Raw genomic sequence first — 18,094 nt, 5'->3', positions numbered from 1 at the left:
CACTAAGACAGAAAGCTTCAACAAAATATTCTCTCATGGGTTGCTATGCCAGCATCATTCGCTGCAAATTCCACAATCTTTGCCACCATCCTCCTTGCCAACAAGCCAAATGGGTAGCTTTAGTTGCCTGAAATCTTCAGAGGCTGCAGTGAGATGCCAACGAAAGTGCAGCTAGAACTCGCAAAGAAAGAGCATTCAAATTGCATTTTAAACCTGTTTCAGATTGTTGCCTTTTAAAGAGTCGTCCACAATAGAATCTGCCACCAAAGGGACTTTTGACACAGCAGAGTTGCCGAACAAATCCATTCAATCCTAATCATTTTATTCACTCTGCAGTCATTCTCACACTTTTCTTCCTGCAATTCGTCAATTCAAACTGCTGATTCACACTCCTGCTCTTCATCTATCCAAAACTGCTATTTCACGCTCCTCCCCATCATCTCAGTTCCTCTTTGATGTTTTTAACTTTTTTCTATGCTTTATTTTATTTATCCTGAAGATTTTTCAATGTTAATGAAAGCACTTATGACTTCTATGATGATTCATTTTTTTATAATTATATACATTGACCCCTCAAATAATCTGTGCACTCCTCTCAAAACTTTTTACTTAAGGTTATGGAATACAAAAAAAATTAGTTCCAAAAATCTATCATATTCTTGTGTTTAATCGAATAGAGCTAAATTCATTTTAATGACACCTAAACCAAAAGTAGTCTTAATGAAAAAGCCCAGGAAAGGTTTTCAAGATTCATCAAGCTATATGTATTGTATTCTAAAAATGAAAAATGTAAATAAGTTAATAACTCATAGCTGATATCAAATTTAGATGTTCCATGGGCTGTGATCTTGACGTTACATGCATTTACTTCTGGCTAATTTTATTCATGTTACCAGTTCAAATATTGGTTTTCATACAAAGTACTTTGCAATGTCATTTGAGTTGAAACTGTTTAGAATGGATCATAAGGTGGCAGCTTATTGTTGCATTTTATTTTTGTTCTTTTTCTATTATTACAAGTCACAGTGACTAATAAGGCTTTGGCTATTGGGTTTAAGAAAAATGACCTGTTTTATTTAGTTGCACAGTGCAAATACTGCAAAAAATTCTCACTTGCAAGTGAGTGATTCATGAACCATTTTTAATCAATAACCTAAATGCTTTGAGGATTATCCCTTTTTGGACCATGTGGCTGAATAAAGTCTCATTTATAGTTGTGAATTAATAGAATTTATTGCCAACATGAAAAATACATGTCATGAAGCTTACATTACCGAATTCGAATAAGTCTTTAAAGTACGATTGCTATTGCTAATTTATACCAAATGAGAAAAAATGTTCTGTAAAATTGGGATATCCAATATGTCAAAACTAAATGCTTTCATGTTAATGCATAGAAATTGATACCAGCTCTTCTAGCTTTCTTCTAAAGGCACTTAGATTGATGTAATACTTTGTTCCCTAAAATAGTAAAAAATGCATTTCTCAGTCATCCAAAAATAATTATTAGAGCTTTTCAAAATTTAACACTTCAGAAGGATTTAGTTTTACTTTTGTCTTCATCTACAAAGATGGGAATAGCTAGGTTGACAATGTTCGGGATTTATGTGATGTGCGAACTTAGTAATCCCATTCACAGTGAAGTGATTGCTTATGTAAATAAATCAAGGCCTGAATTGGGAGTCTCCATCTTTTATGTTATGCCAGCTTAACAAGCAGTATTGCTTTGTATCATTCGCATTTTGTAAGTTGAAGTCCCAGTTTTAGACTTTACACTCCCTGAGACTAATCTGGAATCATACTTCATCATATCAAATAACAGAAACAAATCATGCACTGGAGCAAGTTTCTTGGCATTCAAATATTGCAATACAGAAAACTTGTATTGATTCCACAAAATTCTAAATACACTAGTACCACGGTTTATACAACTCTTTTGAAACTAAATGGAAAGCAGGGAAGTATAGACGAACCTGTTAAAAAGCGTGATTGTGGTTTTGCGGTTCCTAAGTATTCTCTTCAATAGAATATTAAAATGATATATAAAAATTTATCCATAACAGCTTTCTTTTAATGTTACTGTTACAAGTTTATTGGATTGCCTTCATTTGAATTAGATACAGACAAGAAGTGAAAACAATTATTTACAGTTTAAACTTTACATGGATGTGCTTAGATACAATGCAACTGATTCAATCACCCATGTCTAAAACATTACCATCGCCTATTTCTATTTCTTCGTAGATTTCCCATGCCATAGTAGCTGCTCTTAAATCCTCTATTCCCTTGTAAGCCATTAGCACTATCAATATTGTTGAATGCCATATGCAACCACTCAAAAATTTCTTCATGCGAAATATCTATGTTTGTGGCTGTGCTAGGATGACCACTTCCTCTACCAGTTTGAATGCTTCGATATACAACATTCTTCTCCATACCATTCATGTGAAAACCTGGGTTGTGAGTGTTTGGTAGGCAATTCAAACCCTGTGGAAAAAGAAAAAGATTCAGGGAGATTAACATATATGCTGCTGGATATCACCACTTATCCTATGTTATACAAATAACAATAAGGCATTTAACAATAATACTTCCTAAAATCCATGGAACTAAATGAAACATATTACGTTCCTTCACACAAGTTTTCTATCAAACAATTTGAGTCATACTTGCACTAAAATATAAAAAATCAAGCTTAGGGAGTTCAAATTCTAATGGCTTGCATTAAGGGATCAACAAGGGAACTGGCAAAGAGAATATCACTAGCATGAATAAATCAATGCACTACATAGATAACAAATTACTTAAGAAGATTCACCTTTCTCACTCACAATGTTTACACACTTAAACAGATCCATCAACAGAGTAGAAAGTAAGTTCCAAAATACATAATTAAGTCATTGTGAAAATGTATTCACCATCTTACAATAAAAGATATATAACAGCACAAAAATGCTCAGAATGCTAAAAGTTCCAATCCAAAAGAATACTAAAGCGTCAGAAATGCAGGCAATAAAACCAATAAGAGCATACACAACAGCATAATAATACTGGTAAGTGAATCCTATTCTAGAAGCTCCTCCTACTCATGGTTAAGATTTTCAGCATAAGCATTTGTCCAAACAATTTTCTAAATTCTCACATAAGCACACAAAAACCTGTCATTTGTACTTCATAGTACATACTAGCTTCGATTTTTAAATCTTACAAAACAACATGCGGAAATGAATTTTTATTTTCTCAATAAAAACAAAGAAAAGAAATCCTTGCCATATAATCTTACAGCTCAAATGTATCTCATAAAGCTTCTTTATCAATTTCCAGATCACAGGCCACGCTAAACTTCAGTCCTTCCATTTAACATAATTGTCTCACACATATGCTCCATCTATTGTGTCCTTGAACAAGATGGATTTGATGATACGTAGATGGTTGAACATTTACAAGAAAAATGGACCATCATTCTAAATCAATAACACTCCTCTTACAGTATGAAACATGATCTGAGATCTGACTCATACAAATTTATGTGAAATGCCTACTTTTAGCTTTAGCCTGCAAGTGTGCTTTTTCTCTAAATGTACATAGAATTGATATAGGCAGTTGCCAACAGCTTAAGTGACTTTATTATCTCCACAATCACCAGTAACCAATTCCATAAAGAATTTGTGCTCGAAAAAATCAACCCAGTTGATCTTCTCTTATTTTAAGCAGGGCCACAACAGTAAACATTAGCAACTACGTATGCATCCAATTCACGTTGAGGTAGCGGCAGGGATGAGATGCATTGTTTCAATTTGCATGTGGCATGGGACCAGACAGCTGGCAACATGTTACAACAGGCAGATAGTTGCATGGCAAAATATCTGCCACAAGATGTTGTCTAGTGAAATGGAAAATATAGTATCGTTGGAAGTTGGGTTTGGCCATCCTGCCCTTGGCCATTGATCTTGTGTTGGCCAATGTGGACCATCAGATCTAGCCACAGTTTAATAGTCAAACCAAAGACACAACGGCAAATAAAAGGTTTCTTACATGACACTCGGTCTCAAAATCATTGGTTGGAGGATAGATAATGATTGATTAATATGGGCCGATGTCAAAAGGAGCAAATGGATACTCGCCACATGTTATCAAATGGAAATTGTCGGTGGGCCTACCTGCTGTGTAGTTGCAAATGGGGATCCCTCTTTTAGCCTTAGCTGCAGATTTTAGTGGTCTTCTTTTTTTCAAGTCTTTATGCCTTAGTGTTTTAGTGAATTTAGGTGTGGAAGTTTGAGGGTTTCAAGGGTATGGAAGATTTTGTGCTCGATGGGATCCTTAGCAAAATTGTTCTGATCAGGATTTCCACCAGGGAAATTCCTGTGTCAGAGGACTCTCCACCCAGCCTTGGATATCCACTCTTTAATGCAAGTTGGCACGTTTGTAGAAGGGTAGGAATTGAGAAGTGATTGAGTGAAAAATGCAGTAGGGAGGTGAGTTCTTTTTGAATAAACCTATGGATCTAGTGTTGGCCGAGATCCTCAAATCATAGGATTTCCGCCAGCCATATAGATTTCCCCAAACTTGATATTTCCACCTTTGCAAGTGCGATAGGGTGCTAATCCGAATGTGATCACATACTATTGATAATGAGCAAAGGAGTGTTCAAATGACAAGCCCCTTCTTGTCAGAACGGTTTTGTGAAGAAAGCCAGCATAAAAAGTGTGGCAGAATTCCTGAGATCGCAGGAATTCTGCCCTTGTAATTCCTCTAACTCTTAAATCTCCGCCGATGATTGAGTTTTCCCCCTTTAATGCAATTTGGAAAGAGAAAAGAGTATGTTTTGAGGGACAAATTAGTAGGGAGGCATATTTGGGGGTGAGTTTTTTGAGGCAAGTCTAGGCCAGCATAAAGATGTGTGGTGGAATTCCTAAGATCTCAGGAATTCTGCCCATGGGATTCCTCTTATCTCAGAATTTCCACACAAGATATTTCCACTAAGCGGGGGCAATTCAAATTTCTTGATCTCCTTCAAGCTTGGCATTAAAGATCTAAAAGGTAGTTAGATGATTAAGTTTTATTGATAAGGTCAGGCTGGCTTTGCATTGGAGGTCGCCCACTTTGATTTGCCTATATAAGGGAGGTAACATCCAAGTCGTTTTAACATCAATTCAAATGTTTTTCCCTCTCTGCATAGGAGGCAATGAAATGCTCCTATTTGGCAGCATTTCTCTCATGTCTTGAAGGCAGCAAATTCTTTGTTACAGGCAGCAATTATCACAAACAAGAGGCAAGTTTCTTCAAAAATCAGAAGTAAATGGGTGGCAAGGGAATCAAAATATGGGCATGATGTGTTGAAGTTTTATAGCTGCAAGAGAGTTATTTATTCGGGCTTCCTTATTCCACAGTGGAGCATCACACATGGCACCTTGCGTGTGCTGACTTGGCACTGTCATAGATGATATGGCATTATGGTTTGCTGCATGTTAAAGACTTCTGTGTTTTAAAGTAGCCAGCTGTAATTGTCATTGAATGTTCCAGTTGTAGTTGTTTTATGTCATGCTCACGCTATGCAATATTTTCATACATGTTGTGATTTGAGAAGTTAACGTGCAACTCCATTTATATTTTCCGTTATGTGTATAACGGGTGAGTCTTGGTGTCATTGGTGCCTCTTCAGTATCCAGGATGCCTTATCACTACTTGCACACAGAAAGAGAAAGGTGGTTGGCATGACGGCAGATGAAGAGCTTCTGACAGATATATTGCATGTGGACTTTCACTGGCTTGGTTGCGAAGATTGTCTGATTTTTGGAGTTTATGCTGAGTTAGCTTTCTAGCTAGTTGGTTTTTGGGAGCTGGGTGATTGAGTGCATGCTCTTTTCAGGAGCTGCCTAATTGCTTGTCTTCTGTCAGAAGCTTGACATTATATTCAGATTCTGGTCGATCAGTGCAGATATATATATATTTTGTTTATTGCAGAGTATATGCATGATCATTGGATGATCTGTTGTTGTGGATGAAATTCACATGTCTGGAAAGCAGTTTTGTTATTGAGAGACTCAGAGACTTTTGCAGTAAGGCTTCTTGATTGACTGTGAGTAGACATCAATTATAAGGAAGGAGTTCTCTTGTATTTGATTTGAAATCTGAATAAGAGTATCATCTTTGGCATGGTTTGGTTTTCCCCACGAGTAGAATGGTTTTCCCAGGATAATCTGTTGTCTTTTGTTATCATATTTCTGCATATTGGGTTCTTGTATTCTAGTTCAAAACATTAACATGGTATCACAGCAGGTCTCAGTAAAAATCCCGAACCAGAATTATTCTAGCAGCATTTAGGCGGCAGAAGTATATAACAGATCTTATCTCAGTTATAGCAGTCGATTTTCAAGAGAAGCATCAGAGGCTGTAATGAATGCTCTATGATCATCTACCAACACTTAGCATGTCACTCCTGATGGATCATGGACATCACCTTGGAGGGTACCTTTATAGTGCTAATATGGTGAAAGAGACCATGTTTTTGTTAGCAGGAAAAGATATGGAAGTCATAGTATGAAAAGACAATCAAGAGAGAATTTTTTCATATCCTTGAATATTTATCATGAATTTAATTAATATTATTCATGTTATAACATTGGAAATAGTCTATACTTTTAGCATTAATCTGTATATTTTCCTTCATGATAGTTCGTTTCTAGGAACTATTACTAATCTCTCTAAAAAAGCTTCTAGGACTGGATGACGAGAAATTACATGCAAAGTCATGTGGGCTGTAGAAATGAACATGGGGACACTGCTTGCAGCCATGGGATTGATTTGGTAACACATAACTTCAATAAAGAGGATAAGCTACAGGTTGTCATTGTGATTTGCTTTAACATTTAGAGGGAGCTTCTATGGTACAGGGAGAGTGTCAAGTCCTTTGCAAAGGATCAACAAGTTCGTATAGCAGTGTGACTGTAATAACTCCTTGTTTGGTCAACATTGGATTCAGCTCTACATTTTTTTGATATTCAAAGCTATGAGAATATTGCTCCTAACAAGAGGGAGTCTTGGCTGCAAAGGAGTCTTCACATTCAATGATCCTTTTCCTCTTCTTTTATTAGTTGTTTGATCTGCCCCCCCTTTCAATATAGGGCAATCAATTTCTATAGGTCCCGGGAGGGGCCTGAGGCAAGCCTAACCAGAAAGAGAGAACTCTAACTAGCAAACCATCTACCCGAGCTTGTGCTTCAATGAGTTCTTCTCTATGAAAGAGAAGTTCTAGGTGCAATCCCTTGTCAATGAGTTCTTCTTTGTGAGAGAAGTTCAAGGTGCAATTCCTTGTTAATGAGTTATTTTTTATGAGACAAGATCGAGGTGAAATCCCTTGTTAATAAATTATTCTCACAGAGAATTTCGAGGTGAAATCCCTCATAAATGAGTTAATCTCTGCAAGAGAAGTTCAAAGCAAAATCCCTTGTTAACGAGTTCTTCACTGCAAGAGAAGTTTGAGGTGAAATCCCTTGTTCCACCCTATGGGAGATGGGGGATCCACCCTCTAGAAGTAGCCATGGTGGAAATCATGTGTGATTCCATGACTTTATTATTTTTTGTTTTTCTAATTCACCCTCTAGGAGTAGCTATGGTGAATGTTGTTATACTGAGATAACAATTTATATTGAGAAAATCTGTGATGAGATTTTATTATTGATATATTTTGGTGGTTTCAGCTCCCTTGTGTTTGTCAAGATAAGACACACTATGGAATAAATGATCTGTCTCTTTCTAAGAGGGAGTGTTGAAGTTTTATGGTTGTGAGAGAGTTATTTATCAAGCTTCCTTATTCCGCAGCAAACCATCACACGTAGTGCCTTGTGTGTGCTGTCCTGGCATATCATAGATGATATGGCATTATGGTTAGCTGCATGTTGAAGACTTCTGTGTTGCACAATAGCCAGCTGTAGTTGTCATTGAATGTTCCAGCTGTAGCTGTTTTACTTAATGTGCGATTGCATTTATATTTTCCATTATGTGTAAAAAGGGTGAGGCTTGGTGTCACTGTCAGTGCCTCTTCAATTTCCAGAATGCCTTATCATTACTCGCACATGGCAAGAGAAAGGCAGTTGGTATGACAGCAGATGAAAAGCTTCTCACAGATACATTGCCTATCGACTTTCACCGGCTTGGTTACTGTTGATTTGAGTTTTTGTACCACCACATAACATATTAGTAATTGGATATCTGATACGAAGTATCAAACATACAATTCCTCTCTTGAAAAGTTATTGCTCATGGGATATGAGAATAACTCCAATGTTCCTTACACTTGTGGATACTCGCTCAATTTTATCGATGTGATTTGCTGGTAATCACATAGGCGGCCTTATGCTATTTATTCGATGATGACTTGGGCTTTTCATGAGATGGTGATGATTTTGTATGAGTGTCAGGTGATGTTGATGGTGACGGTGATGGTGGAGGATGTAGCGCTCGATAATGTTGATTGCATGAGGAGGAGGCAATAATGGTTCTAATGACTTCTACCTTCTTAACTTTCTTAGAGTGAAATTTGACTACCCAACTACTCACTATTCTACTCCTACTCCTATGAATGGAAAGGTTAGCAAATGAACGAGGATCAAATCTAATGAAAGCTAACCAGCAGCCCCACCTTCACAGATGCAATGATTCAAAGGAAAAATAAACTAACAAGCCGCTAGGATGCTAGTGGTCTAGTATTGATCCCTATCAAACATTCACTAACATCACCACACAATTAGCCATGTACTTCTACTCTAACAACATGAAATGAAATCCTACTTTAATTTGAGAGATGAGAAGAGCCATGCAATACACCAAAATGATCATGTATATCCACCATGCAAGTCACAACAATGAATAGAGAACAATTTTGATAGTATTTTGGCAACAATCCTCCAACATAACTCTCTCACAAATGTTACTCTAACTATTTGGAAGTAGAAACCATGCAATAATACTAAAGGCTCTTAATCACCATGTAAGTCACAACAATGAGAAAGAAAGCAATTTTGGCATTATCTTATGCAACAATTTTCTCTGACCCTTACAAATGAGAGCAAATGGCCTTTTATAGATGCCAAAATTACAACCAACGATAGAGATCAATGGCAAAATCGACGATCTAGATTAAATCCTAGAAACCACAATTAGGGTTGCCACCCCATCAGCCAATGAGAAGATGCCACCTCGTCAATGGACCAATGAAAAAAGTGTAAAAGTGGCAGCCAATGAGAAGGCAACAAAATGGCAACCAATTAGAAATAAACACTTATCTTATTCTAGAAGAAAGAGAAATTGCCACTTGGGCTTACATTAAATTATCTTCTAATATGACTCTTCCCTTTTCTTTTGTTCTTTTAGCTAAGGCGATGAACCTAGCTAGCCTTTCATTGACTTCCGCTATAGGAGGACAAGGTGTGTGCTTCATCTTGAGTTCAGTTGATTTCACCATGCTACTTGCTGCTTGTAGTGTCTTCTCATGATCTTTCTCATATTCCTTTGCGAATCCAATGAAAGCATTTAGGGAGGAAAGGATGTTCAAATGTTTCTTCTTGATAGCAACCTTTCCTAGCTCAACCAATCTCGATCCGAGTTTTGTCTCATTGATATCCTCTTCTCTGATGTCTTCAAAATCAAGCACCATCCCAATGTCACTCATCATGGTTGAAATGGAAGTATTGACGCTTAGACTGTGTTGTGCAACTGGCTTCTGTATATCTTCTTTGCCAAGGGGATTGTCCTTCCTTTAGTCCGTCCTTTACCCGTATCATGTCTACTGTACCAATATCAGTGTCGGTTATTCCCTTCATTTTCGAGAAGAAAGGTGTTTTGGGCATCATATCCTCTTCGTCTTTCTTAGTGTTTGTCCCCTTAGGATTCTTGCTTGTACTAACATCCTCCATCTCGTCGCCCTATTATGGGATGGTAGAGTGGTGGACAATTAGACTAGCAGAACCAAGGGAGGCAATCCTTAGACTAGAACGAAAGAAGAAAATCAACTTAAGGACCCCTTTCAACTCTAAATGATTAAAAGTCACCTCCACCAATAGCCGGATCTTGACTCTTTTGGAATTTAGGTTCAGACCTTGAGAATTTCAAACCCTATTACAAATCAAAAATTTAAACACTTGAAACTATCTACCATTTATCCACAAGAATTCAGACCTTTGATCTCAATAATTTCCCAAACAAAATCGCCCAATTTAGGGCAGAAATCGCAGCTCCTTCAACAAAAATCAGAATTTGCAAAAAAAATCGCCTAACACCATGAAAATCTGTCTTCCAACAAAAAATCGCCCAAAAGAAAGAGCCAATCTGCCCTAGGAAAATCGCTTATGAAGGAGAAATCTACACTTGCAAGAAAAATCGCTCAAAAATGGAGAGCTGCTCCAAGACAAAATTCACCCACAACAAGAGAAGACTGCCCTTGCCAAAAATCACCAAACGCCAAAGAGGAGAAGATGAGAAGTGAGGAGAGAAGACGAAATAGTTTCCTCTTATACCCAACTTTCCTACTCCCTCCAAGCTGGCCAACTTGGACCCTAGGAGCAAGAAAAACAATAATTAATGCAAAATTATGGCCCACAATTAAATACTTAACTAAATATTAACTTTGCCAAAATAAAAATTGTTTTTTTTAAATTGCCAATTAGATCCAAATTGCAAAAAGAAATTAAATAATGCCTTGGAGATGTTAAATACTTCCATTTAATGAGGATTTAGTAATTAATGTCATTAAAATCGGATTTTGGCTAACCAAAAGCCATTTTTCAACATTAAATTACCAATTTCATTAAATGGCAAAAAGTTTTCAAAGCAATTTTAATCCATTAGAGACAATTTTGAGCAATTCAATTGAAATCGATTTTGCTAAGCCATTTTTTAAAAAATTGACAAAAATAAAATTATTTCTAGAGTCTAAAATCAATTTTACAGTTTGATTTCATCATCACCAAAACTAATCTTTTCACCAAAGAAATTTTTAAGATTTTCCAAAACTCAAATCTAACAAAATTTCACTTTTTGAAAATTATCTAAATTTATATAATTATACCCAAATTTTCAAAAGGAATTGTCTAAGTACAAATTTACAAATTTATCCTGCCAAGTGTTGCTTTTTTGAAAATTTTGTTCGGCCTAAGGATGAAATTGGTTGTTTTGGAAAATCAAGCGAAACCGGGTGAAAATAAACCTAGCCCTCTCCCCATCTGGCTTGAAGGTGTCCATGGCTTTAAAAATCTCAAAAAATCATATCAAAAATTGTTGGACAATCCAAAAATTTGCCAAAGCGATTAAAAAAAGGGGGTCCCCAAAGTTTTGGGGCGATGGTGTGAGAACCTCACAACAGTTAAAAAGATTGTCAGATTTTCGGTGTTGATGCTGAGTTAGCTTTCTAGCTAGTTGGTTATCGGGAACTGAGCGCTTGAGTGCATGCTCTTTTTGGGAGCTGCCTGATTGCTTGCCTGCTGTGAGCATCTTCACATTCTGATTGACTATTGCAGATATATATTTTTTGTTTATTGTAGAGTATATGCACAATCATTGGATGATCGGTTGTTGTGGATGTGATTCACATGTTCTGTAAGCAGTTTTGTTATTGAGAGACTCTAAGACTTTTGCAGTAAGGCTTCTTGATTGACTGTGAGACCCCTGCAATGATAAGGAAGGAATTCTCTTGTATTTGATTTGAAATCTGGATAAAAGTATCATTTTTGGCATGGCTGGGTTTTTCCCTCGAGGAGGAGTAGGAAGGTTTTACCAGGATAATCGAGTGTGTCTTCTATTATTATATTTCTGCATATTGCGTTCTTGTATTCTGGTTCAAAACATGAACATGGTATATTGGAAAATCTGCTTATTTCCAGATTACTATATGATTTTATTGCATTTTAGAACATACGGAAAGGATCTTCAAATTCGGAAAAGTTTGATTGTAAATGAGGAGATTTCTATTTCATTTTGAGGTTAACACATTATGTCATGAGAGCTTTCAGATTGCTTCTTTCTGTCATACTCATTAACTTTACAAAGTTTCATACCTTTCTTATCTTTTGTTTTCAAGGTGATCATTCAGTAAGGAGAAGCTGGGAGATGGAGACTTCAAGTCCAAGCTTGAAGTTGCAAGTGAGAAGAAAAATTCAGATCCTCAAAGACATTCAAAAATCAAGATCAAGTTCACGTGACAAATCCAATTGCATGAAGGCATCCTCAAGAGCAATCAAGTGCAATCAAACTCAAGAATACCAATGCAATCAAAGATTACATCAAGTTTACAAGATAACATGGAAATTCAAGTTAGGCCCTGATAAAAGATTTCAGAGGATGGGGAAGAGATTAGAAGTTCAAGCAATTTGAGATGGACCATCACGATCATTCTCCAAGAGCCAAAAGTTTCAGAAGAGTTAATCAAAGTTTGGCATGTTGAGTGTTACTTTCTTACAATCAAGCAAGAAATATTTACAGTTTTAACAAACACATCCCATAAGCCAAGACTTCAAGCATCTGCTTCTAATTTGATCTATAGGATGAGGACGATGAGATGGCACTAAATTGTCTCCTCCTATAAGAAAATTCCAGATTCAAGCACAGTCAATCCAATCATGCCAAGTGTCCTATTTTCTAATTGGTTGAAAAACATTGAACATTGCAATTTTCTTATTGGCCCGTGATTTGGTGCCCTCGTGTAATTAACTGTAGATTTGGCAACCCTAATTAGGGTTTGTGGGGATCAATCTTGGCCCTTCATTGTAATGGAACAACTATAAAAGGCCAAGGCCTTCTCATTTATTATTCATTAGATTGGGAGATTAGCATTAGATTAGATTGGAGAAGTTTAGGAGAGTAGAGTAGGCTAGCTAAGGGGGAGACTTGATCAAATTGTCGCTATGATGCTATCAAAGTAAATCATAATTCATGTTTGGCTCTTCATAGTAAATTACCAGTCAAAACCCCGGCGCACCCGGTGCGGGTGCGTCACGCACCCAAGTACCCTCGCCGGGAGTTTTTCTGCTGCCGCACCGGTCAAGCACCCAGGGGGGACGCAGTGCTTGGGTGCTTCCAGGGTGCTTGGGTGCACAGGTGCTTCCTGGGTGCTCGCGAGGTGCTTCCTAAGTGCTTCTCGAGTGCTTGCAGGGTGCTTCCTGGGTGCTCGCGGGGTGCTTCCTGGGTGCTTCCCGAGTGCTTGCAGGGTGCTTCATGGGTACTCACTTTGATATGGCTATGATACATTATTATTATTTCATTGTTTCATGCTATTCGGCTCATTGTCATCATAAGCATCTTTATGATATATGATATTCATAGAATCATATTTGAAGAATGAATTTTGAATCTTGCATCTTGAACTAAGTTGATTTGTTAAATGGTCATTAGTAATGGTTATGAAGTTTCAAGTTTCAAGTTTGAACTTATGGTTTGTGAATCACATTTCAATTTTCTCTTTTCATTGTATTCAACTATATTTGGTATGTTAATGTTATATAATATATTGAAGTATCATTTCATAATTAGCATTTAAAGTCATATATATTATATATATACTATGCAACCCCCTCCCTCCACTCCCCCTCCTCCCCTACCCCCCCACCCCCCCTCCGCTCCCCCACCGCCACACCCTCGCCGTCCCCAAATTGAGGCTTTTTTTTTCCCGCACCCGAAACTCGTCCCGACGTCCCCCCGCGCTGGGGTAACACTGTAAATTACTTAATGTTGCTTTGAAGTGTTGCATGATTTTCTCAATTCTCACTTGGAGTAGATTTCATTTCATGTTGAACTAGTTTAGTTGAATGAAAGTAATTGGGGTTGCTTACTTGTTTGACTCAAACAAATCTGGGACACTAGCCTCTTGTTGATGGTAGGAGTATCGCGTATGGTAAGCTGATGATCAAAAGCACTTAACTTTAATTAATATTATATCTTGAGTTTGCATCCATTTGATAGGATTGAAGAAAAGATGTCAATGCAAAAACTATTTGAGTGTTCCTTAAAAGCTTGCTCTAGGCGGGTGGAGTCATTCATAAAGCTACATCTAGTAGAGTGATGGGGACACAACCAAACAACCAGAATAGACACAAAAGAAAGGGGGAATTATATTAACTGGGAAAATAAGCTGGTACAAATAGTGCAGAGAAAATAAACTCAAAACATGCCCTGCGGGCTTACAATAGCATAAATCTGGAGAATATTTCTCCTTTTAGCACCTCCTCTCAAGCTCCAATCCGAACTGCCTTTTACAATGTCAGAAATCTCCTTAAATAGACCCCGGAGGGTTAAGGATTAGGAGTACATTCTAGAAAGTGCTAGTAGGCATCCACCGACAAAATAGAAGGTTCCGAAAGCTGCGTTAGAAGTCGGTGCAATTCTAGAAGAATCCAGAAACGGTAGCCGAACTTCCGGGAGGCATAACTTTTGAACCGTAACTCCGATTGACGAACCGTTTACATTTTCGGAAAGCTCTCGAAGCGCTCTATAGCCCTATGGACAGCTTCACTCGTCCCCCATTTTTTGACCCTTTTCGAGGTCATTTAATGCCCCAAACCTGACTTTGAAACATTCTTAGGGGGTCTCCAAAACCCGAAAAATTGCAATAACTTTCAAACCGTGGGGCCTTTTGACCTGATTCTTTTTCTGGAATGCTCTAAATCTCGATTACATTCATCTGGCCAAGTCACACCTTCTAGGTCACCAAAATGATAGTCAAATTGCATGCTCCTATTTTTTCGGGATTTTTAAATGCACTGATAGTTGAACTATGAGAGTTGGAACCTTTATTTGAGCCAAATGGGTATCCAAAAATGCAAAGACATAAAATAGAAACTAAGTCTAAGTACATTTTTTGGGTGACACAGGATTGCCCTTATACCTCTGGATGCTCCTGCATCAGACACCCAGGGTAGATTGAAAAGTGACCCTGTCACTTTATGGATGGTAGAGGAAATCCCAAATGGGAAACCTCAGCTGCTGAAATCCAAGTTGAGTCTTCGATCGGTCGTCCTTTCCATTTGACCAAATACTCTTCATACTGCCTGTTTCTGGTGCTCCTACCCACACGATGATCTAGAATGTCTTCTATCTCCTCCTTCTTAGAAGCAGGAATTGGACACGGCTCTAAAACCAGCTCCTCATCTGCACCATCATCATGATACTCTGTCAAATCTGCAATGTTGAAAATGGGAGAAATGTGAATACCATCTGGCAGCTCCACCTCATATGCATTTCCTGAGTTATGTTTCTTCAAAATTTTGCAGGGGCCAAATTTCTTCATTTTCAGCTTGTTGTAGGTACCAACTGGAAATCTTTCTTTTCGTAAGTGCACCATGACAAGATCCCCTACTTGGAATTCCTTATGTCTTCTCCTTTGATCAGCCCTAGCTTTATACTCTTGATTCATCTTGATAATGTGTGCTTGAACCTCCTCATGTAGACGCTTGATGTGTTCAGCAAATTCCTCAGCTTCAACACTTGTTCTCTCCCCTTGTTCTATCTTCCTCAATTCTGGTGCAGTCCTTGGGCTATTTCCATATACAATTTGAAATGGTGATTTTCCAGTACTCCTATTTACAGAGTTATTATAAGCAAACTCTGCCTGTGGTAGAATCAAATCCCATCCCTTGGGCTTATCTCCAACTAAACATCTCAGCAAATTGCCCAGACTTCTATTTACCACTTCTGTTTGGCCATCAGTCTGTGGGTGATGCGTGGAACTGAATTTCAAGTCTGTTCTCAACTTCTTCCACAATGTCCTCCAGAAATATCCCACAAATTTAGTCTCTCTGTCAGAAACTATACTCCTTGGAAGACCATGTAGTCTTACCACCTCTTTGAAAAACAAGTCTGCAATATGGACAGCATCATGAGTTTTGTGGCATGGAATGAAATGTGCCATTTTGGAGAACCTATCAACCGCCACGAATACTGAGTCATTACCCCTTTGTGTCCTTGGCAATCCAAGAACAAAATCCATACTTATGTCCTCCCATGGCCTTGATGGAACAGGCAATGGCTGATATAGGCCAGTATTTTGACTAAACCCCTTGGCAACTTGACAAACCTGGCAACTTTGTACAAACTTCTTCACATCCTGTGTAATTTGAGGCCAAAAATAATGTTCTCTAAGAATGGCAATGGTCTTATCCCGACCAAAATGTCCTGCCATCCCTCCACTGTGTTTCTCCTTAATCAGATTTTCCCTCATGGAACTCTTTGGAATGCACAATTGACTACCTTTGAACAACATGCCATCCTGAATCAAATAGTCTAACCACTTGGTTCTATCTACAGCAATAGGTTCTTTACAAGCTTTCTATGCTTCAGCAAAATCAGGATCCTCAGGGTACAAATTCTTGAGTTCATCAAACCCAACTACTTCAACCTGCATTGTTGTAAGCAACAACTGTCTCCTACTTAATGCATCTGCAACCCTGTTAGATTTTCCACTTCTATGCTTTAACACAAATGTATAACTCTGCAAGAATTCTACCCACTTCATATGTCTCTGATTCAACTTACCTTGGCTATTTAGGTACTGTAATGCCTGATGATCAGTATACAAAACAAATTCCTTTGGCAATAAATAATGCCTCCATTTCTTTAAGGCCTGAACTATTGCATAGAACTCTTGATCATAAACAGAATACTTCTTCTTTGCATCATTCAATTTTTCACTAAAATATGCAATAGGCTTACCTTCTTGGCTTAATACAGCCCCAATAGCGCTACCACTAGCATCACAGTCCACCTGGAATACTTTTCTGAAATCTGGAAGTGCCAACATAGGCTGTTCAGTCACCTTCTTCTTCAGCAATTCAAAACTTCTCGCAGCTACTGCAGTCCATTTGAACTCTTTTCTATCCCCTCTTATTGTATCAGTTAGGGGTGCACATATGCCACTGAAATTCTTAATAAACTTCCTGTAAAAACTAACCAGACCATGAAATGATCTTACCTCAGTAGCAGACCTTGGAGTAGGCCATTCCAAGATGGCTTTTACCTTCTCTGGATCCATTTTGAGACCTTCAGGTGATATAACAAATCCCAAATAGACTAACTCCCTTTTTGCAAAGACACACTTCTTTAGATTAATTAACAATTTCTCTTCCCTTAGCCTTTCAAAGACACTACGAATATGCAGTAAATGTTCTTCCAAAGTCTTGCTGAAAATTAAAATATCATCCAAATAGACAATAACAAATTTTCCCAAGAACTTCTTAAGTACCTCATTCATGAGCCGCATGAAGGTGCTTGGGGCGTTTGTCAATCCAAAGGGCATGACTAACCACTCATAAAGACCCTCCTTGGTCTTGAAGGCTGTTTTCCACTCATCTCCTTCACGAATCCGTATTTGATGATAGCCACTCTTCAGATCTATCTTTGTGAAGTACTGAGCTCCACTCAAGCAGTCCATAAGATCATCCATCCTTGGTAAAGGAAATCGGTACTTGATGGTTATCCTATTTATAGCTCGAGAATCTGTACACATCCTCCACTCTCCATCCTTCTTTGGTGCAAGTACTGCAGGTACTGCACATGGACTCAGGCTCTCTCGAATCAAGCCCTTCCTCAACAGCTCCTGAACCTGTCTATTTAGCTCCTCTATTTCAGTAGGAGTCATCCTGTGAGCAGCCTTGTTAGGCAAACTAGCTCCTGGAATCAGATCTATCTGATGACTGATTTGCCTTACTGGTGGCAATCCATCTGGAACATTATCAGAGATAATATCTCCAAATTCCCCTAGTAAATCTGAAACTTCAAATGGTATTTCACTACTACCTTCTTTATCTTTCCTAGGAATCAAAGCATAGCACATACGCTGATGTTTCATGCCATCTAAAAACTTCCTTCCATCAACAAGACAAATCCTAGCACTGCTACATACCTTTTCACCTTCCTTTTTCATGGGCTTCAATTTGTGGCGAACTCCATCCTTTGTCAGAGAGTATGTGTTTGCATGTCCATCATGTATTGCATGTCTATCAAACTGCCATGGTCTACCCAACAATAGATGGCAAACATCCATCGAAATAACATCACAGAGAACTTCATCATGGTAACTCCCAATTTTGAATTTTACTAAACATTGTTCACT

The 18,094-nt window shown here is 38.0% G+C and overlaps 1 protein-coding gene across 1 annotated transcript in view; it reads right to left on the bottom strand.

The window, feature by feature from the left end:
- Positions 1-1,995: 1,995 nt before the first annotated feature.
- Positions 1,996-18,094, bottom strand: part of LOC149528716 (uncharacterized) — a 108,633-nt gene continuing 92,534 nt past the window's right edge. The window contains exon 9 of the mRNA XM_089811768.1: positions 1,996-2,487. Within this exon, the coding sequence (XP_089667894.1) occupies positions 2,215-2,487 (273 nt within the window). The 3' untranslated portion in view covers positions 1,996-2,214. The remainder of the gene's footprint in view (positions 2,488-18,094) is intronic.

Source organism: Cupressus sempervirens, chromosome 11 (assembly GCF_028749045.1).
Source record: "Cupressus sempervirens isolate cs-2001-9-10 chromosome 11, ASM2874904v1, whole genome shotgun sequence".
In the NCBI taxonomy this organism is placed as follows: domain Eukaryota; kingdom Viridiplantae; phylum Streptophyta; class Pinopsida; order Cupressales; family Cupressaceae; genus Cupressus; species Cupressus sempervirens.
The sequence above is the reverse complement of the archived record's forward strand: the minus strand, read 5'-3'. Positions and strand labels throughout refer to the sequence as shown.